This window comes from Xyrauchen texanus, chromosome 27 (genome assembly GCF_025860055.1).
Source record: "Xyrauchen texanus isolate HMW12.3.18 chromosome 27, RBS_HiC_50CHRs, whole genome shotgun sequence".
Lineage (NCBI taxonomy): Eukaryota > Metazoa > Chordata > Actinopteri > Cypriniformes > Catostomidae > Xyrauchen > Xyrauchen texanus.
The window spans coordinates 12,694,049-12,716,933 of record NC_068302.1 but is presented as its reverse complement, the minus strand read 5'-3'; the positions used below and the strand labels follow the sequence as shown (position 1 = coordinate 12,716,933).

The following is a 22,885-nucleotide window of genomic DNA, read 5'->3' as shown; positions in this document are numbered from 1 at the left end:
GTCCAGAAAATTGTACTCACGGAAAGTCTGGCGGATCAAAAGATGTCTTGATGACACCCGCATAGACAGCAAGGATGGAGAGAATGACGCAGGCGAGGAACACGAGGGCCAACTTGTTGACATACTTGACACCGACAAAGACAACCAAAGCCATTAAGGAGAGCACGATGGTACCGTACACACGCATGTTGTTCAACAGTGCTGCCTCGGCCTCTCCTCCCTCCAGACCCTCCATTTTAAATATAGCAGCTCCTGGCACAATGTAGATCTACAAAGTAAAAATCACAGAAATTACTTTAGGAATCAATTCAATTCCAGTTGTAACCATTGGTTGTTAATGTTAATGCATTGTTTATATTGTCACATTTATCTGTTAATGTCTAAATTAAGTTCAGGTTAAGAGAAAACCAATGCATATACAAGATGTGTCATACCAGCAGGATTTCGATGCAGCCCAGGATATACATGGCTCCAGCATAAGTGGTACCCAGGTAGAAACAAATACCAACAGCTCCGCCAAACTCTGGCCCCAGTGAACGAGAAATCATGTAGTAGGAACCGCCAGCTATATGTTGACATAAAAAATTAACAATTACAATAAACACACATAAAAAAAACTACAAAATTATACAATAGAAGAACTGTTTATGCTGTAAATAATAAAAACACTGTAGTAAGTAATCCTAAAACACATATTTCTTACCATTCTATTAAAAACAATCCGTATTGAACTGTCCTTGAAAGGTCAGTTTAAAGAGGAGGGTGAGTGTCAGTACAATATATCTATTTTGTTTATTTCTAACGCAGACAGACATATGTCCACACAAGAATACACAAAGTTATAAGCAAGGAGCTGAACTCAGCACAGAAGGGAGCTGTAGTGTGCACTGTATCTAAGTGCCCATGAAGAACAATAAGACAGCCGTCCTCTGGGGTCCACACTTATACAAACACTGAGAATTTTTGCTTACCTGGCACAACTCCATTGGTGGCAATTGCACTCATTGAGATAGCAGTCAGCATAGTCTGTAAATATGGTAAATAAAGATTAATGCAGAGAGGACAGTGAGTGATGGAGATATAATACATTCGAGAGAGTGAGGGGGGCAATCATGCAGGGCTGTCAATAGGGGGACCCACTACTAAGTCCTCCAATGACTCATGCATTTATTTGAAAATAAATATTACAGTAGAAACATTAAGTGGGTTGTTTTTGCCATTTTAATTTTAGCGACAGCCCTGCTCAATGACGGGTTATTAGTTATTATGTTGTACCATTAAAGGTGATCTGTGTAGTTTTTTATATAAGTATTTTATTAAATGCTTTATCCTCTTCTGCCCAGTATAATGTGCAGAAAGAACAGGGAAGTATATGTCCTTTTCTGCCTATTTCTGCCCCCTTCAGCATATCGCAGCACAATTTAGTGGCCCGTTCTGCATAACGCCGTGGCTCATTTCAGCTTATCGCAGGCCATTCGCCTGTTTCATGGCCAGCCCGGTGGTCCTGATGGCCAGTCCGCCCCTGATCGGCCCCAAAGTGCGTCGGCCCACCAGGAAAATGCCCGGTATGCCAGATTACCAATCTAGCCTTGACTAAGGGATAACTAATGAGCAATATAAACAAAGACAGCACATTTCAAGAAGCTGATAGTGTAAATGGTCTGTAAAGAATAAATCAGAAGAAAAGAAATATGAATTTAGCTTCTTTTGTGAATTATCTGCATCCCTGTTGAATGTCAGGAATTTCTATGACAGTGACAGCTCCTTTTATATGCATAGAAAATGTCAGGATTGGATTTATGCTCCATTAAATTATAGAGAATGTAAGAAGTATTAATCATTTTCATCTGCTGACAAACAAATCAGAATGTATGGTGACAAATGTACTTTAAGAATGTTACTTAAAGTACATTTCTTTTGCCAGGTTTGCCAGGAATTAAACAAATCTAGAGTAATAGTGACTATGACGTTAGTGTGGGCTGACAGTCTGTGAGTTTATGTGCATTTGCTTGGGTTTGGCAGGGTCACGAAGGCATTATGGGGGATTTATGGTGGCGCAATCTGAAGGGACAGCTTTCAGCTTTTTGATATCAAACATTATTAAAACAGATATGACAGGAGGGGAAAAGAGCTCAGAATGGCAACACTGGGAATTCACTCACAAAAAAAAAAGCAAATCTTTACTTAAAATGTGACATGAGCATACACAGAACACACAGGAGCACACAACAACAGAATCGCAGCGGGAGCAGCTTAGCCCTTAAAGTTCCAGCGCTGAAATGAAATGCCACATGCAAGAAGTTACATTTCCAGTCTTGGCAGAAACCTAGAATGGCAGTGCTGGTACTCATGCCATTCTGAGATATTACCTAATCAAAGTGACTTACACCAACACGATTGCATAACTAAGCAATAATCGCTAAATGTGCAGAGGGGTTAAAAGAGAACCGTATCTCTAGAGAAGGGTTACAAAGAGAGAAAGTTAGGATGGGTGAAAGTGGGCTACATTTCTGCGTTATATAAGCAATTTTTTTATATATATGGAAGGGTATGTTCATTATGCAGTAAATGTTCCTTCTTCCTGAAAGATATCACTGAAATAAGTGTCCTGACATATCTCACTGGTCTCTGTGACAGAACTAGACAGTGTAAACAGAAAACAAAAATGTGACCACAGATACATTCTTTGATCAGCCAATCAGAAGACTTTCATGTCTGTACTTCTAGTGTAGAGGTGGAATCTGAAGTGGAGGTTTAATGTCTTATTCAGATTCATAACAGATATAAGTTGAGGGCGCTGTTTTGCCAACCATGATAAGACACACTGCTCTTCTGTTCAGTCTCAACACTATCTTTGAAGGGTGGTGTTTTGGAAAGAGGGGGCGTGACATGAAATTTCCAGAATGGCTAAAATCACTTACAGCACACTTAATGGTAAGATATTCACTGTATGATCACAGAGGAAATCAACATGTTTCGAATGTTCATGTACTTTGAAATCAACCCCATTTAGTCCAATTTTTCCCATCAGACACTTTTGCATCAATTCAAATGTGTTTACCTTTCACTCTAGCGCTACTGATAGTATGTTGTGCGAGCAACCTCTGTGACATGATTTCTGGTCCCATGGAAACCAGGAAGTAATCGTGATTCAGAGGTTGCATTTTCCCTCTAAGATACATTTTTACTTCACTAGGTTCGGTTTAGGTTTGGGACATGTGGTTAATAAAATATGCTTTCCTCTTGACTATATTATATAATTTACAACTTTACTACTCACTTTTGGCACTACTCAGTGGACATTTGACCCAGAAACTTGAGCGCATATGTTCAAAAACACTTCCAGCTTTGACCACTAGGCTTATGACCTACTGTTGCTGAGATGATAGTGCAGAAGGGACCTTTCTGTTCCTATAGATTCAAGAAAAGTGTGTGAATCTGAGACTGACCGTGGAGCAACAAATGAAGACGATGGTGAATGTGCCCAGTACACCTCCAACGCCAACCAGCCAGGTCATCCTGAGAAACAGGATCACCCCCAGGATGTTCTGCATACATGGCAGGTAAACGCCCATTAACGTGCCCATGCGTGGAGCCTGTCAATAAAATCAAATCAACCAATGAATAATATGTAAAAAAATTGCTTGACCAGCATAGCTTTCTTGGGACAAAACGAAGGGCTGATCCCCCATTTGTTTTTAATAGCCAATAGGCTTTAATTTACATCACAGCTATAAATCATTATTTGCCACTAGCAAGACAGCTGCATAATGTTTAAGGAGTAAGGGCACTCTCATTCTAGGGAGGATCTGATTGGACAAAAATCTGTGTACTGTAGTGCAGGAAATGCCATCAATATTTTTGGTCTGTATTCTCGGAAGACAAATATCCGTGCTGGCTAAAATTGAATTTTTGGGAGAATACTAGAATATAGATGGCTTCAAAGCTAATAGACATCATCTAAAAGCCACATTTTCATCGGGCCTTCAAATGGCTATTTTAGCTGTCTGTCAATCAACATTCATCCAATCAATGATTAGGTACCATCTATTGATGTATACATGATAGGTTAAAGAAATGAGGGTCAGATCACTGTCATTGGTGACTTAGTAGTCTGTAGAGAACTTGCAGAGATAGGTCATAGAGAACAATAGACAAAAACCCTAGTTTTTTGTCATTAAATCTTTGTACCCTATCTGCATTTTTGCGTTCACCTTCACAGTTTTCTTGCGTGCTTCCTCATTGTTTTCTGCCTCCTCGTGCTCTTTACTGCCCTGTGTCAGGTTGGAGTAGTTGGCTAGGCTGCTGAGCAAAGAAGATACCATGGGACTAGTGTCCATCTCCTCCTACAAAACACACACAGACATAAACAAAGTTTTTAAACTTATTTGAAACATTAATCTCTAAGCCTCTGACTGTTTTGCATAATTTTAAAACCAATTAAGAACAAGAAATAAAAATAAAGATATAAGAATAAGAATAAAAAGTAATCAAATACATTTTAAAAAGTAAACATTAAAATGAATAAAAATGATGCAGTACAATCTGACCTCTACTGGAAGCTGGTTCCAGCTGCAGGTGGCTTTCTAGCTAAATGCTGTCTCACCTTATTTTGAGTGGAATTTCTAACTGAATTGATTCTAATGATCTGAGTGGTCTGTTATGTTTGTATTCAACAAGCATATCTGAAATGTATTTAGGTCCTATGCCATTGAGTGATTTATAAACGAGTAATAGCACTTTAAAATCAATTCTTGAAGTCAGTGTGAATACATGAGGACTGGAGTAAAATCAGATTTTTTTGGGTTAGGTTGAGAATCTTGACAGCAGCATTCTAAATGAGCTGCAGGTGTCTAATGGTATTTTTGGGAAGGTCGGTGAGAAGTCCATTGCAGTAATCCACCCTACTGGTGATGAAAGCATGAACAAGTTTCTCTAAGTCTTGACTGGATACAAAATGTTGAATTCTCTCTATATTTTTGAGATGATAGTAGGCTGATTTGGATATTGATTTGATGTATCTTCTGTAACTAAGGTCTGACTCCAAAATGACACCAAGATTCCTTACTTGTTTTTTTGTTTTTTGTCTTAAGACACCTGGAGACAATGTACAGTATGTGTTCACCTTGGGAATTTTGCCTTTGTTGCCAAATTCAATGACCTCTGTTTTGATGTTGTTTAACTGAATGATGTTTCGGAACATCCAACTGTTAATTCTTGTCAGTGCACTGGCACAGAGAATCTATGGGACTGTTGTCATTTAGTGATAGGGCTAGGCAGATCTAGGTGTCATCTGCATAGCTATGGTACACAATTTGGTTCTTTTTCATAATTTTGCCAAGTGGGATCATATATAGGTTGAACAGGAGTGGTGCAAGAATTGAGCCTTGTGGGACATGGATGTCCACTCAGATTCATAGTTGCCTATGTTCACATAGTAACCCCTCCCATCTATATATGACCTGAACTAGCTGAGGATTGTCCCAGAGAGCCCTACCCTGATTTCCAGCCTGTCTAGGAGAATGTTTTTGTAAACAGTGTCAAAGGCAGCACAGATCTAGTAATGCCAGCAGTACTGCCGCTCCCTATAAGCAGACTACGCAGTCAGCGTAGGGCACCAACTCTCTAGGGGGTACCATCTTACCCTAGGAGGGCACCAGAAAGTCTAACAGCTGCCCTTACTCGCAAGTTATATGTTATTCAAGGACCCGAAAGCTATTAAGGAACACAGATGATCACTTCAAGCTCATATCACACGAAACCAATCAATCTGGCCAGCAGCGGCCCTGAATGCCATCACTGATATTTTGCCAGAATCAGTATTTTTAACGTCCAATCCTTGAACGAATTGTTCTTTTGAGCCGATTCTCAGCAAGTAACTGGTTGAGCCAGTTCACAACATCACACTGGATCAAACTTTAGTTCCAGGTTGAAGATGTACTAGCTACGCAGCACGTCGAACTCGCCGACTCAAAAAGAACCAAATGAGCCGGTCCCGATGACTGTCTAAGTTTGCAGAGGATTACCGAGGACTTGCTATGTGTTGAGTTGTTAATGACAGTAGCCAAATAAAACATTTATAAAGCTACAGATGTTTTTTCTGTGTTATTTTTGAATTATTCAAAAATATTTGCAAATTAATGTCTTGTTTAATTATGTAATAAAGGCAGACTTTTTCTTCGGAGCCGAATGGTTGTGCAACAGCAAGCTGAAGTACACCACTGTTTCACTCACCTCTGTCAGTGAGAAGCATTGCTGTTGGATCTACGGTGCGTTTCCAGCTGGCGTTCTCTCTCTCTGCACGCTGTGCAGTCTAGCCTTCTGGCCTGCGAATTCTGTGAACCAATTCGCATCCAGACCAACTACGAGTCACAGGTGCTCTGTACTGGGGTCGGGCTCCACGGGCTTAGTTCCCTTTTCAGGCAAACTCCAAGTGTTTCCCGCTGTACGGTCCCCCTGTCGCCGGACCCGCGTTTCCCCGGTCGCCGTGCTTGTAGAGTCCCCCCACATTAGGCTGGACCTACCACTGCGCCATTTCCCACGTACGGCTTCACAACCTTCGTGGTGTATTTGCCACATGTTACCTCCCCCTAGTCTGGGCAGGATGTGGCCTCCGCAGGGTCTTTACCCCCTGAAAGAATAGGACCGGGAAAGACCACCTTCCCCGACGCATTTCATAGTGTTAAGATAGCCCCAACCGCTCCATGTCCTATGTGAGAGACATAGTGAGAGAGAAGGCCGTGGCTGCCGGGCTTGCTCCCATGCTAGTCATTTAGCACCTGTTTCCCCCCTCAGGGGTGCGGGGAACCTAAGGTCATACAGATGTGACATCTCTTTGGGGGCGTTGGGGAGGGCTACGTGCAGCCGACACAGTTGCCTCTAGCACACAGTAGCCTGCTTGCACATGTCTCGACAGTTCACGTAACACGGTCAGTGCGTGCCGTTTTTATATGGGACCCCTTGTGTCACTTCATTCGACACAATGTTGAGTGAGTGACAGAAGGGGAACATCATGGTTACTGTTGTAATCTCCGTTCCCCGAGGGAAGGAATGAGACGTTGTGTCCCTCCTGCCACAGCACTAGACCTACCACTGTAAACGTCTGTACCTTATTTTCGGCTCCTCAGTGCAAAATCCTGACTGGCACTCGCTGCCCCGCTTCCCTTTATACCCGTATGTCTGGGGCGGGGCATGCAAATTCTGTCTGCCAACTTGAATTGGCCTTTTCTCAGGTTCAGCGGTACGTTTGGCGTCCAGGAAGACCCCTTGTGTCACTTCATTTTTACACAACGTCTCGTTCCTTCCCTCGGGGAACGGAGGTTACAACAGTAACTATGACGTTTCTGGTGAGTTGATTAAGACTAGTTTATTGACTTTATATACTTTAGACATGTAAAGACATACTTTAGACATGCATTTTTGCATCAGTGTCTGTATTGGGTGTTTTAGGTGAAAAACTATGTAGGAAAAATTTAGGATACTTATCCAAGATGTAATCAATATTTGTAAGTCGTGTTCGAGGTGCAGGATCACAGAATGAAACACTGCTAACAATAAACTGCATTATTATAATATCTTAATTGAATAAAAGGTAATAATCAGCAATATGCATTCACATATGGCTTTATTTAAATGTTTGAGCATGAAAACCATGACTCCAAGAATAACGTACTAGCGTGATGACATAAAAGATCCGCTGGATCGGTTTTTGTATTGGTTCATGGAAACAAACTGTCTGAAAGAACCGGTTTGCGGAAATGAATCAGACTTCCCATCACTAATCAGTATTTAGTCGAATATCATTAATACTGTATCTTTATAAGCACCGTCTCTGTGCTGTGCAAGAACATAAATATCAGTGCTTTTAGAGGAAGTTGGCACTCTACACAGACACTTGAAGTTCCAACTAAATTAATCATTATTAACAATCTTGAACTGTACCTCAAACAGAGCCATGTTTTTTCCATCATAATGGCTTTTTTCTACGTCACTTGTGCTGCTGTTGATAAAGGGGCTGCTCTCCTTGGAAGTTGCATCTCCTGTAAACATACAGAAATAAAACATTTGAGTTAAATACCACCCGCACAAGCACACATTTATGGTATTTGGAGTATAAATGCTGTTTAGAAGAGGGAGTCAAAAAGGATGTCTTAAGTCATAACCTCAGGGAATCATGCATACTGTAAGACTTTCATCCTGCTATTACAAAAGATACTTAATGAACCCTACACTGTAAACCCAAATAATTTAGCAAAACTCAAAAATGTAGTCAAACAGTTACATACATTTTCTCAAGTTAATAAACTCCCAAGGTTAATTGAACAATTGAATTTTGTTCTAAACATGCATGTTTATTGCTCTTACCTTGAAATAATGAGTATGATCATTTAATGACACTTTACTTTAAGCTGAACATTTGGTTGGACTTACAACTGACATGTAAGATCAATTTAATCACTTACGGTAGAGAAAATTTATTAGTTAGTACAATGAACACTAGCATGATAAATGCAAGTTGCCCAGAAATACTATCTCTTTAATTAAAAAGCAGTTTTTCAACTAAACAAGAAATATTTGAATTCTGCTTAGTTGTGTAATACTGGATCTGTCCTCGAGGGCCACTATTCACCATAATGGTAACTCTAAAACCCCAACAAAACACAAACTCTACTAAATAACACAACAAAACATTAAACCCCAACAAGTCACCCCCTTTACATTCATTTGCACAAATACACATTATATAACACTTAATTTTAACATTTACTCTCCCATTCAAAGCATGCTGGGAAACAAAAATCCCCTTCCCAGTTTCAGTTCAAATTAAGTTCCTGGAAATTTAAAGAGACTAGTTAATTAAATTCAAAGCAATAAAACACAGAAAAGGTACAGAAAAGATACAGAAAAGAGTGCAAAAAACTGCAGTGCATGAAGAAAGAAAACTATGTATGTATGTATGTATATCATTGTGTGTGTGCGTATATGGGTGAGTGAGGAATTTCAGGATTTCTACATGCTCCTCCATGGCAACAACCCGGTTATGAGCCTATTTTTACACTACCGCCTTCAGCCGCACATCGTTTATAACAGGAACCTTTGATCAGGAAATTTTGAAGTAGTACAAAATAAACCCTTGTTGAGTCCTTTGTGCCATTGTGTCCTATAAATAACAACTATTATGTACCTTTCCCAAAAGCAACGGATTTGAATTGTATGTATTTCTAAATTGGAGTGTCTATTGTAATTTCTTTGTATGTTGTTACTACCTTCACTGACTTTTCTATCATAATTATATGTGGGAATCCTGTGTCTTAGCTCGCCCGATTTAATGTAATGTATTAGTTTAATTAATCTTGGTGTGTGGCAAACCTTTGCACGTTTTCATTATCACCATATTTGCTTGTGCAGTGACCTGTGACACACACTTCACCTTGCAAATTAATCTGTCACCACTGAATCAATATGGCACCATGTTTAGTATTTTCTACAGTATTTTGAAAAACAAGCACATAATATGCAAAGATTCATGATAAATGTTCATGGTCTGTTTTAAATTAAGCACAATTCTTTAGAAAATATGATGCTTTGATTACATCTTTTTGCAAAAAAAAAAAAAAAAAAAAAGAATAAAATGAAACATTTGGTAAAATTCACTTCTGCTTATATTAAAGTAAGCGCCATTGCATATGATCAATGAAGAGGAGTAATTTTATGTGATGTTGAAGTTATGTCAACTTTGGTCTACATGGAAACACATTTGACATTTGTTTGCATGTAATGTAGTGTGTTTTCCCTCTAGTATTTGCTTATGGCCCTGCTTTTGGCTCTTTTGACATACACCATTCCCCCAAGCAGAGACACACTATGTAAAAGCACTAAAAAGAAAAAGGAAGAAAGAGTGTACAGATAAAGACAGATCCTAACCAGTGACATCTAATCTTGTGTGGTGAAAATTATAACAGAAGAATCTGTTACTTTGTTACAATCCTTAGAAGGGTCACTGGGCATCTCAGAGGAATGCTGGTAGATATCAGATCTTGTTAGGTACTGGCGGTCTGCTCACTGGCATATTTGTAGAGCAGTGGGCTTTAATGGTGGTCTACTGATTCTGCCTGCTGTCAATCTAAATGTTTCAGTTATGTGATGTTGAAAAGGCAAGGGCAGGACTAAAAATGTTACTTATTTTAATATTAAAAATAATAAACTCATTTTCTGGGCTATTGCAACCCACCTTTTCCCATCTTTTTCCTTTTCTCTACTTCTTGAGCTCTGCCCAATTGGGCGACTGGGGACTGCTTTGACACAGCTCTGCTATTTCTCTTATCTGAGCCATGGAATCTGCATTATGTGTGGCTCTTCTAAAGCAATACTATATATTTGTCTTTATTAGTTTACACTGTCAATTATAGTGTACAGTTACATCTGTTTGAAACTATTTCAAATGTTTCTTTTTTGTTTCTTTATTCTCTTCTTAAAACCATGCATTATAATACAAATATTTCTTAATGCTAATTGATATTAACACATGTCATGTGCAGTGTGGTTATTTTAACATTTTAGTAATGCTCTCCAACAATTTTTGTTTAGTGGTTACACACTCAAAAAATTGTTCTTTGGCTGAGCTTGAGTCAATCGTGGACAGGGGTTCCATGTGTCTGAAATGAGTTCCCCTTCTGTCGCTCTCTCCACGTTGTGTCGGGGAAGCGACACTAGGGGTCTCTCTTGAGCGCCGATACTCACCTCTGACCTATTGAAAAGGGCCAATGAGAGTTGGCAGTCAGTATTTGCATACCCCGCCCCCGCATACGGGTATTTAAGCGGGGCAAATACGGAAGATTAGTCAGAAAATTTCTTCGGAGTCTGCTGTGAGAATACAGAAGCCTGAACGTTCCCGTTTCTCTGACGAGCTGCCTGCTGTTGGATTTGACGCCGCACAACAGCGGCTTTCTCCTACTTTGCACGGCGTGCATTGTTGCCCCTGAGCGCTTCGACAGCGCAGACACACACACACACTGTGTATTAAAAGAGCAAATTTCCCTAAAAGAGCAAATTTCTCTAAAAGAGCAAACACAGCGGCCTTGAACGTCCTTTTCAGGACGCGTCTTTTTCAAGATGCCCTTCCGCCCCTGTGTCGTTCCTGGATGCGGTAGAAGCCTCTCTGCTTCAGACGGCCACAGGCGCTGTCTCCTGTGTTTGGGCCACGATCACACCGAGGTGGCGTTTGTGGATGGTTCATGTTCTCACTGCGAGAACATGACCATGACCACATTGCGGTCGCGGCTTGCTTTCAACAGAAGGCAAGCCACCCCAGCTGCACCCCGCATTGCTCGTTCCCACGGGATTGAGGACGATGCGGTTGGCACTGGGGGCGATTTGGGGGCAGCAGCGGGTGCGGTTTCGCCGGGTAGCCCCCCGCGAACCTCCCGTTCCCCGACACGCTCGCTGGTCCCCGTCCAAGCTCGCGGCGATAGCGGCTCGCCTCACGGCCTGGCCGTCTATCCTCCCGAGTCCGAAGCAGATAAGCTCGCCGCTGCATCGGAGAGTGCGGTGTCTGATGCCGAGGACTCCCCTGGACTGCTGCCTTCGGGCCAGCAGGCCCAGGCTGAGGCCGACGCTCAGATGTCCGACATGCTTTCCCGGGCCGCCGCGAGCATGGGGTTGGACTGGAACCCTCCGTCCTCCCCACAGCCTTCGCGGTTGGATGATTGGTTCCTGGGGACAGCGCGCCGTTCGCGGCCTCGCATCCCCGGTCCCGTTTTTCCCGGAGGTGCATGATGAGCTGACGTCTACGTGGAGAGCCCCGCTCTCCGCTCGTCTAGGTGCCACCCGCTCCACTCTCTCCACCCTCGACGGCGGAGAGCGCCACGGATACGGCGCGATTCCCCAGGTCGATAGGGCAGTTGCGTACCATCTATGCCCCGGTAGCCCTACCTCCTGGCATGGTCGCCCCGTACTCCCATCCAAGCCCTGTAGGACAACATCCTCGCTCAACGCGAAGGCCTACAGTGCGGCTGGATGTGCTGCCTCTGCCCTGCATGCGATGGCCCTCCTGCAAGTCCACCAGGCCAAAGCTCTCAGAAACATGCACGGGGGTGGACGTGATCCTGATGTGCTGCAGGAACTGTGCTCAGCGACCGACCTCACCCTGAGAGCGACGAAGGCCACAGCGCAGGCACTCGGACAGACGATGGCCACCCTAGTGGTCCAGGAACACCATCTTTGGCTCAACCTGGTCGAGATGCGTGAGGCTGATAAGAACCGCTTCCTGGATGCACCTGTCTCCCAGATTGGCCTTTTCGGCGACACCGTCGAGGACTTCGCCCAACAGTTCTCCGCAGTGAAGAAGCAGACGGAAGCCATCAGTCACATCATGCCCCGCCGCAGACCTGCCGCTACGGGCCCTGCCCCGTCTGCCCACCGAGGGCGTCCCCCTTTGAAGAAACCAGCTCCTGCTCCGCCTCAACCCGGGCCCAGCTCTCAGCCCCAGCGTTGAGCACCCCACAGGCGGCGCATGCCCCCTGTCTCACGAACCCCCTCTAGGACCCGGAAGGCTCCCAAGCGTTCCTGAGACAGCCGACCCAGAGCCGAAGACGTTAGCTCCGGAGGTGGTAAGACCACTCCGTCCCCCGGTGGAGGGCCGGGAGGAGAATCCTTTGTTTTTTCATTTGCCACACCCCCTGACGGGGGCTGTGGTACCCACATTCTCAATAAAAGAGCTATTTCCTTTGCCTCTGGGTCACCTGGCCCGCAAATGCTGTTCTCACGGCAATCTGCTTTCAGATTACGACAGTCCCGGTACACCGGACGCGGTGATCCCGCCTTCTGCCTGCCCACGACTGTCCCCCGGCCGGCCGGTTCAGACGAGTCCAGAGGACGCCAGCATCAGACCTTCTCCTCAGTCACGAACCCGCCCCCTGCCGGGTGCGCGGAGCAAGGTAAGTGCTTTGAGTCTATTCTCAGCACCTCAGCCTCAGGTCGCAAAGAAGCCGGCCCACGCTGCACTACCTGTTCCGCCCTGCTGCGAGAAAGGACCTCCTCTCTCAGGGACGGGGCACGCTCTGGCACCCGCACCCAGACCTCTGGAACCTCCACGTCTGGTCCCTGGATGGGATGCGGAAGAGCTAGCCGGCTTACTGGCGACCGTTGTGAATACAATCAACCAAGCCAGAGCCCCCTCTACCAGGCACCTTTATGCCCTAAAGTGGCGCTTGTTCGCAGATTGGTGTTCTTCCCGAACTGAAGACCCGCAGAGATGCGCGATCAAGTCAGTGCTCCTGTTCCTACAGGAGAGGCTGGACAGGAGGCTGTCCCCATCCACCCTCAAGGTGTATGTTTGCCGGCATTGCCGCCCACCACGATCCTGTAGACAGCAAGTCTTTGGGTAAGCACGACCTGATCCTCAGGTTCCTGAGAGGCGCCCAGAGGTTGAATCCCTCCCGGCCAGGCCTAGTTCCCTCCTGGGATCTCTCAGTAGTCTTGGCAGGACTCCAGAGACCTCCCTTCGAGCTGCTTGACTCAATTGGACTCAGGGCCCTCTCTCTTAAGACGGCCCTGCTGATCGCACTCGCCTCTATCAAAAGGGTCGGGGACCTGCAAGTGTTCTCTGTCAGCGACACTTGCCTGGAGTTCGGTCCGGCAGATACGTCTGTGATCCTAAGACCGTGACCGGGCTATGTGCCCAAGGTTCCTACCACACCCTTCCGAGATCAGGTAGTGAACCTGCAAGCGCTGCCCCGGGAGGAGGCAGACCCAGCCCTTTCGTTGCTATGTCCAGTGCGCGCCCTGCGCATTTACCTGGACCGCACACAGAGCACCAGACGCTCTGAGCAGCTCTTTGTCTGCTTTGGGGGACGGCAGAAAGGGAATGCCGTCTCCAAACAGAGGTTCGCCCACTGGGTTGTCGACGCCATCACACTGGCTTATCACACCCAGGCCGTGCCCCTACCCTTGCGGGTCCGAGCTCACTCAACAAGGGGTGTTGCGTCCTCGTGGGCACTGGCCAAGTGCACCTCCCTAGCAGACATCTGTAGAGCCGCGGGTTGGGCAACACCCAACACCTTTGCGAGGTTTTACAACCTCCGCGTTGAGTCGGTTGCGTCTCGTGTTTTGTCAGGTCCGAGCCCGTAGAACTCGGTAACACGTAGACCGACCGGCCGGGTGGATCGCTTGTGCCCAGGGCCGTTTTCCTGACGTCAAGGTAAAGTAGTGCGCCTTCCTCCCAGGGCGCCCCACTCCGAGTCGGGACCCTGGTCGATTCCTCCCCAGCCCTCCGGGTCCGCAGTTCAGCGGAGGAACTCGCCGACCCAGGCCACTGCGGGTACCCTGATGGCTACCCTGTACTGGTATAGGTGCTCCACAGGTAAGGCCTCCTGCGCGGACTCCCCCTGTGTGTAATTCCACGGTTCTGTCCCCTTACGAGCGGACCCCCGTGTCTCCCTTAGGCAGTTACAGCTGCCCCGGTCGCCGTACTGTAGCAACTCCCCCCTTTCGAGGCTGGATCTACCACCGCACCATACTTTCCACACGAGCCCTAAGACGGACGTGTGACGTGTCTACCACTTTTCCTCCCCGAGAATAAGGGCAGGTGTGGTCTCCGCAGGGTCTGGGTAAGACCCCCTTCCCTATATGCGTGTAAGGGCCCCGGCCGTGATTGCTCTATGCGAGAAACATAGAGAGAAAAGAGGCCCAGCCAGGCTGGCCCGTTCCCATGTTGGCAAACATCGCCTTGTTCCCCCCTAGGGTAACTAGAAGGATTCCGATGTTCTTATGGGGCATTGGGGAAGGGTACGTGCAGCCAGGTACAGACGATGCGCGGCACTGGATGAAATCCCTGCCCGCCTCTGTATCGGCGGTTCACGTACACGGTTCAGCGCATGGCAAGATTGGCTTCTGTCGCTCTCTCCACGTTGTGTCGGAGAAGCGACAATAGGGGAACGTTTGGTTACGTATGTAACCTCCGTTCCCCGAGGGAGGGAACGACACGTTGCGTCTTTCCTCCACCATGTCGCTGAACCGAGCCACTGTTGTGGCCGGACCATTTCCGGCTCCTCAGAAAAATCCTGACTAAACTTCCGTATTTGCCCCGCATAAATAACCGTATGCGGGGGCGGGGTATGCAAATACTGACTGCCAACTCTCATTGGCCCTTTTCAATAGGACAGAGGTGAATATCGGCACTCAAGAGAGACCCCTAGTGTCACTTCTCCGACACAACGTGTTGTTCCCTCCCTCGGGGAACGGAGGTTACATACGTAACCAAACGTTTTCCTAATTTAAAATTAATATGCAATCTCAACACAAACACTTTAATTGGATCAACCCAAATAAATTAAATATGCCATTGCAAATCAATTTGTATTTGTTAATGTTTTAACTACTGAGAGTGATTACCTACATGCTAAATACATGTTTGTTAGAAGCACAACAAAGCACAGATTATCACATAACTGAATTGTAGTTAACACACCATTTACATAAATTAGATACATATCTGTGGACAGCCTTAGCTCAAGCTCCACTCTTCACCATAATGGTAACCCCCAAAACTCCAACATAACAGAAACTCTTCTAAATCTCAACATAACAAAACATTAAACTCTAACAAGTATCCCCCCTTTATATTAAAATATCACTTCATTTTAACATTTACTCTCCCTATCGAGAGCCATGCAAAGCATGATGGGAAATGGAAATCTCCTGCCCAGTTTCATTGATGCTACATTAACACCACAAAAAGTATTCATGTAGTCCCAAATCAAACTGATTAAATAAACTTCCATTTTACAAATTTAAATGAATAGAATGCAATGAAATGAAGCTGTGACAAAATATTCAAGAATTGTGTTGCTTTTGTTGCTTAATTAAATTGAACAAGCAGCAAAAATCCTCTTTTTTTTTTTTTTTTTTTGGTGCAGATCTAGGCTGGTAACCAGTTATAGGTTCAAACAATCAGTATCGTGCCTTTGAGCAAGTCATTCAGGTTGCTTCTGTTAGCTGTTTTAGACAAAACCATCATCTAAATGACATATTTGCAATAGTCTCAATTCTAATATCAATGGAACTTGGGGAAAAATAATAAACAACAACAAGAACAACCCAAATAGCTACATTTGCATATATCAGCATGTGAGAAAACCTTGATGAGTCATAGCATACTGCAGATCAAGGAAAGTAATTCATGTTAACTTCATGCATATTTAATTTATAGAGCTACTCAAAGACTAAATAAATGCTAACTAGTGCTGAGCAAAATGTGTAGGCTGACTAAAGCTGTAACACTGTGATGAGTCTGATGCTCTTATCTCATGTAGTTCAGCTTTGCACTAGTTGCTGTTGTTTTTTGCCTTTATAATGCCAGCACATCAATTGAGTTTAGCTAAATAGATTCTGTATCAGATTTCCAAGGATGTAATAACTTATTCAGTATAAAGTGGAAGTGGGTAGTGTCAGGATACATCAACACGATGCCTAAATTAAGTGTTGTATAGCCTATAAAACCAACATAAACCAATATAAATCTAAGGAATGAAAACCTAAATCCCAGGGTACCACACAAATTTCCAGTATATAAACACTACAAATAAACAGGCAACATGTTTTTTAGCTTCTGTAAGATGCAGCTGTTAATATGAGAATATTCAGTGAAATTAAATCAGCAATGCCCTCGTTCCCTCTAAGCACATTTCTATAATCCACAGTTATAAAATCTGCTTTTTAAAGCCCATTTTAGCTTTTGACATAAAAGCAATCTGCTTTGTAATTTTTTTATGTTGTCATGCCTCCCCACTTCTCTCTCTCCTCTGGCATTTGTGTGGTCAGTTAGTATTTGCCATGCCAAAGCCAAACTCCTGAACCCTCATGACACAGAAAATTCATTAGTGTGTTTAGGATTCATGTGTAGAACATTTAATCAAATGTGGGTTAGGTGGGTTAGGTCAAAATCGAAATATTGACGTTATTGAACAGAAAAGGAATCAATAACTAACCAGAACTGAGACTAGAGCAGGAAATGGTTAGGTTGGTGGGAAACTTTGCTACGATCTGACAGACAAAGCAGAGTAAAAAAAGCTAGTTTGCAATGGAAACAATGGAAGAGTACTTGGAAAACAAGTGGTATAAAGTATTAAATTGTAACTTGTGTAAAAGGTGACAAGAAAGCAAGACAGGACATTTTCCTGAGGTCGCCTTGTGCTGGTCATTAACATGATAACTAGCCTCATAAAATATAGTCTCTCAGTAAGGTTGTCCATGATCTAGAAGACAGTAGATCCGCCTGCATCTTCCTGAACCTGTCCAAAAGACAGGATGGTGTTTCAACTTCTGGAGAAACCAAAGAACATAATTGTAGCTGTAGAACAAGCCTAATCTATGTGGGAATGGGTGTAGCATATTGATGAGTGCATCATTCTGTCTGCCGGTTAAACTGCAATGGCTCCAGATTAGCTGAAGTCAAGATGTTCCATGCCCAGTCTCTCAAAAGACTTAATTATCTGAAAGTCAATATTCCCTAAGGTTATTGGTGAATGTCATCTTTGGCACTTCCAGAATTGAGGCACCTTTATCTTACTCAAGGAGAGAGAGGGTATGTGTTTGAAAACCCCAAAGAACTGGTAAACTCATGTCCTGAGCTCCCTCGGGCTGATTATATCAGGTTCTGTCGCTTTGCCCGTGTGGAGCTTCCACCGCTCTCTACACACCTGATCAGCAGAGATAGACAGTTTCATTCTGAATGAACATGATGGAGGCTGCAGTGTCTGAAATCAATAAAAGGTTGTGGAAGGGTGTGTGTGGGGCAAGAAACCAGCTTCCCAAAACCCAACCAGCACATTTGAACTAATGGTGATGGAAAGAAGAGTCCCTGCAATGCATGGCAACTAGCCAGCTTGTAGTTCATGATAGTTCTCATTCCACTCCATAACTCCTTCACGTTGATCTGAAAAAGTTTGCAATAAAGCTTGTACCTAAAATTTGTGAATTCCCCAATGCATATGTGTCTGCACCCTCTTCCTGTTTAAAGATCTCATGGCATTTCTTTTTTGTTCAGCTGGTCTTGAGTGACTTGTGGTTTGTTGCTGGGGAAACCATCAGGGATGTAAAGTAATTTAGTAAAAATACTTAAGTATTATTTTGGGGGATTTGTAATTTAAACAGAATAACTTGTACTATTACTTAATTACATTTACAAAGAAAAAAATAGTTACTTAAAAATAAATAGTATTAAATAGTAACTTGAAAATTACTCACTACATTTTTGCAGATTCTTTTCTTTCATCTTGCTGGCCTGAAGCCATCTTTTTTACTGCATCTGACAAACGACAGACCAGAGGTCAGTCATTTCAAATGCAGTCCCGACCATCTGCAGAGGTGGAATTTCGGATCTAATTTGAGCCTCGGATATGCTGAATTATTTGTGCAACTAGACTGTGTGTGACCTCCTGATAGAATATAATATATTAATTCAAATCTATGAGCACGGGGGGCCTGGGTAGCTCATCGAGAATTGACGCTGACTACTACCCATAGAGTCGCGAGTTCAAATGCTAGGGAGGGTTGAGTCACATGGGGTGACCTCCTCGTGGTCACAATTAGTGGATATCTATCTCAATGGGGTGCGTGGAAAATTGTGTGTGGATCGCGGAGAGTAGCAGGAGTCTCCACATGCTGGGAGTCTCCGTGGTGTCATGCACAATGAGCCACATAAGATCCATTGGTTGACTGTCTCAGAAGCGGAGGCAACTGAGACTTGTCCTCTGCCACCTGGATTGAGGTGAGTAACCACACCACCAGGAGGACCTACTAAGTAGTGGGAATTTGGCATTCCAAATTGGGAGAAAAGGGGGATAAAAAAAAAAAAAAAAACTATGAGCACGAAGTGAGAAACACTGATGGTTTTCATCCTAAATGTTTTTCTAAACACCTGTTTCTTTTAGAGCCTGGACAGTCAAAAATGATCATTCATGTTGCAAATATAGCTGGGCTGAAATAGATATACAGTATATATGTAAACAAAAAGCTTTTGGAATTAAATGTGTACACAATTTATTTCTACACTTGCCTTCATATTTAGATCATATCTATGAATTTCTATTCACTTTTTACTGAAATATTATTGTTGTTGTTGGGCAACTTTTATAATAATAACTATAAAACCAGCAATGATAATGGGATCTGAGTAAATATTAATTATGCATTTTATTTAATTCATCCATATTCTCAACAGCAAGGTTTGGTAGCATACCTCAGAAAACAATTCACAAACCCAACAACATACTAACTTTATTCAAAGCTTATTTTCATTTAATTTTTTTTCCCTATGTCTAAAGGGGCTGGGTGCTCTGACTCACAATTTTTGAGTGCCTTCTCCCATGCAAAGAACTCCCATGCATGACTGTGGAAAGGTTTTGCTAAATAAAATCATGTTGTTCATTACACGTCTCAGGGCATTTCCGAAATGAAATGTGACATGAAAAACACAGATTCTAATACAACCATGTCAAGTTTTTTTACATAGTGCTTTTCACAACACAGATTATTTAAAAGCAGCTTTACAGAAATTCATGCTTTAACAGACATTGAAACTGTAATATCTATAATGTCTTAGTCATCATTGTGTAATTTGATTAAATATGATTGTAAATTGTGTAAAAGAAAAATAAATCATTATATAAATAAATAATAATTGTATTTAGAACCCCAATGAGCAAGCCGAAGGCAATTGTGGCAAGGAACACAAAACTTCATACGATGTTGGTTAATGGAGAAAAATAACCTTGGGAGGAACCAGGCTCACTGAGGGGGCCAGTTCCCCTCTGGCTAACCAGCATGAATACAATGCCAATATTAGTTATTTGTGTGCAGTGCAAGTCATGGTTTAAAATGTGTAAACTAATAAGTGTTATGGTCCAGTGTTTTAACAAATGGAGAAAAATAACCTTGGGAGGAACCAGGCTCACTGAGGGGACCAGTTCCCCTCTGGCTAACCAGCATGAATACAATGCCAATATTAGTTATTTGTGAGCAGTGCAAGTCATGGTTTAAAATTTGTAAACTAATAAGTGTTATGGTCCAGTGTTTTAACAAAGATTTTGTATGAACTGTAAGATTAATGACTAATATCTCTGAAGTCCATCCTGGTTAACTACAGAAGTTCACATAGATACATTATCCTTTGTTAGCTGGCTGATGAAGGCTTTTGTTGTCAATTAATTGATAGTCTATGTATTCCATTTCAAGAGTGTAGTCCATCAACAGGCAAAGGTGATGCAGGCAGAGATTAATGAGGTGGATCACAGTTCATCTGACAGGTCATTTCAGTGAGATTCGGTGGGGTCCATCGGTGATGTCTGGCTATAACCGGCTGTAGTGTTGTCATCACTCAGCGACACTTAGCAGTGGAGTCCGACACCAAGCAGGAATGGAGCTGGATCTGGCCGGCTCTGGTAAACTCGGGATATGAATCCCGGGGTTGAGACAGGGAAACATATATAATAATATTAGTGTAGATGCCATTCAGTTTATTGCAGAGTTTAGATAGACAGAGAGATAGAGAGATGTGTCTGGAAATGTTTCTGGTTCCAGCAGACCTAACTAAAGCAACATAATTGTGAGTTAATGGATAAATTAGGTGTATGCCTGGCTAAATAGATGAGTCTAGACTTAAACTGAGTGAGTGTGTCTGTGTCCCAAACAGTGTTAGGGAAACCATTCCATAGTTTAGGAGCCAAATAGGAGAAGGATCTACCTCCATTTGTGGATTTTGATATTCTAGGAACTATTAACAGGCCAGAATTTTGTGATCATAATGAACGTGATGGAATATAGCGTGACAGAAGGTCACTTAAGCACTGTGGAGCTAGACCATTCAAAACTTTGGATGTAGTTACAGAATTAAAAAATGTATATGAAATTTAACATGTTTTAATGTTGGGTATTTGGAGTGGAAGAGAGGAGAAACAGGGGTAGATACTTTCAAACTTAATAAACATTAGAGTGGAACAAACTATAAAGTTAAACTGCCTAACATAACACAAAGTAACACTTCAAGGACTGACCGGGAATGAACAAAACTGGAGGGTATTTATACAAACAAAGGCCGATGATGAAATCAATCTTTGATTTCACTAATATTTAGGGCAGAGGCCCTAAAACTGATTCCTTTGGCACCCCATACTAAACTTTTGTTTGATTTGACAATTCCTTGATTACACATACAAAGTGGTATTGGTCTGACAAAAAGAACCATGCTAATGCAAGTCCACTAATGCAACAAAATTCTCTATCCTATTCAAGAGAATGTCGTGATCTATCGTGTCGAAGGCAGCACTAAGATCTAAAAGCACTAGAAGAGAAATTTTGCCGTGATCAGATGATAAGAGCAAGTAATTTGTAACGCTGATAAGTGAAGACTCTGTCCTGTGATGGGGCATAAATCCAGTTCATATATACAATTTCTCTGTAGAAATGAACATATTTGAGATGACATTACATTATTCTAGTATTTTCGTCATAAATGGTAGATTTCAAATGTGTCTATAATTAGCCAGTTCTCCAGGATTAAGCTGTGGCTTCTAAGTAAGTGGTTTGATAACTGCCATTTAAAATTTTCTTGGGACATGTCCTAAGGATAGCGAGGAATTAATAATATTAAGAAGAGGTTCTGAGATTATAAGGAATACCTCTTTTAAGAGCTTAGTTGGTATTTGATCTAACATACATGTTGTGGTTTTTGATTTTATGATAAGGTTTGTTATCTATTCATGACCTATGACAGCGAAGGATTGAAGTTGCTTGTGAGGAAATGTATGAGACACTGTTTTCTGAGGTGCAGTGACAGTTAACTGCATAATTTCATTTTCTGTTTTACCAATAAAGAAATTCATGAATTGCTATTGTGCTGCTTTGTAATATCTGGTTCAGTCGATGCTTTGTTCCGAACCAATTTAGCCACATTTCTGAATAAACATCAATGATTGAAGAAGAATGAAATGTCCACAAGGGCATCTGGTACTCAAACAGTTCCACAGGTGCTCCAGATCAGGGAAAGGAAGTTGAAAAACAAAAAGTGGAAACAAAAATCCACATCTAGGAACTCATGTGGGGTTTTAAGTTAGAAACCCTTTATTGTGAGGGCTACATATTATAAAAGCACCAACGCTTATCGGCCCAAATAGGCCTTCATCAGGGTGTTACCTGGCTATTAAAGTGACTTAATAGTAATTTTAATAGTCTTCCCATAGTGTTCTACACATACTGGCCACTAGAGGCCTAAAGTTGTATGACACTAACATCAACAACTTCATTAATTGCAACTCTACTCATGTGGTTTACAGATTGGAATGCCCATGTAGATATTTTTATATAGGTCTTACCAGGAGCAGGTTGAGGGACAGAGTGGCAGGACATGGGTATGCAATACATAGGCCTACTGGCAATATGAACTACCCAATAACTAAACATTACATCCAAGCCAAACATGGAAATGACAGCTCTCTGAAAGTTCGGGGAATAGAACAGGTGTCATGTGACATTTGGGATGGAGATAGATTGAAAAGATTAAAACAGCGAGAGACTTACTGGATCCATACATTAAAAGCTCTGTCACATCCTGGACTTAATGAGGACATAGATTTCTCCCCTTTTTTATGACTATAAGAACATTAATCTTGCCTGTTTCCAATTTGAAAATCATGGATGGAGATACTGTCTTGCTAAATCTGATGTCTGTTTTGTTTGATCATGTTCTGTAGATGTAAATTATATACAGTAGTATGATACTGTACAATAGTGTTGGTTTATATGAAATGTGATTTCTGACTCTGTACATATATTAATTATTTTGTATATTGTTTCACTTTTGTTTTGCTTGAAAGTTGATGTTGGTGCAATA

At 42.6% G+C, this 22,885-nt stretch overlaps 1 protein-coding gene across 1 annotated transcript in view; it reads right to left on the bottom strand.

Annotated features, from left to right (window-relative positions):
• LOC127620907 (solute carrier family 12 member 5-like) overlaps positions 1–22,885 on the bottom strand; it is a 90,466-nt gene that overhangs the window by 20,089 nt on the left and 47,492 nt on the right. Inside the window, exons 2-7 of the mRNA XM_052094252.1 lie at positions 7,942–8,039; positions 4,215–4,346; positions 3,450–3,596; positions 972–1,026; positions 435–565; positions 21–268 (exon numbers count right to left, since the gene is read on the bottom strand). Of these exons, the coding sequence (XP_051950212.1) occupies positions 21–268; positions 435–565; positions 972–1,026; positions 3,450–3,596; positions 4,215–4,346; positions 7,942–8,039 (811 nt within the window). The remainder of the gene's footprint in view (positions 1–20; positions 269–434; positions 566–971; positions 1,027–3,449; positions 3,597–4,214; positions 4,347–7,941; positions 8,040–22,885) is intronic.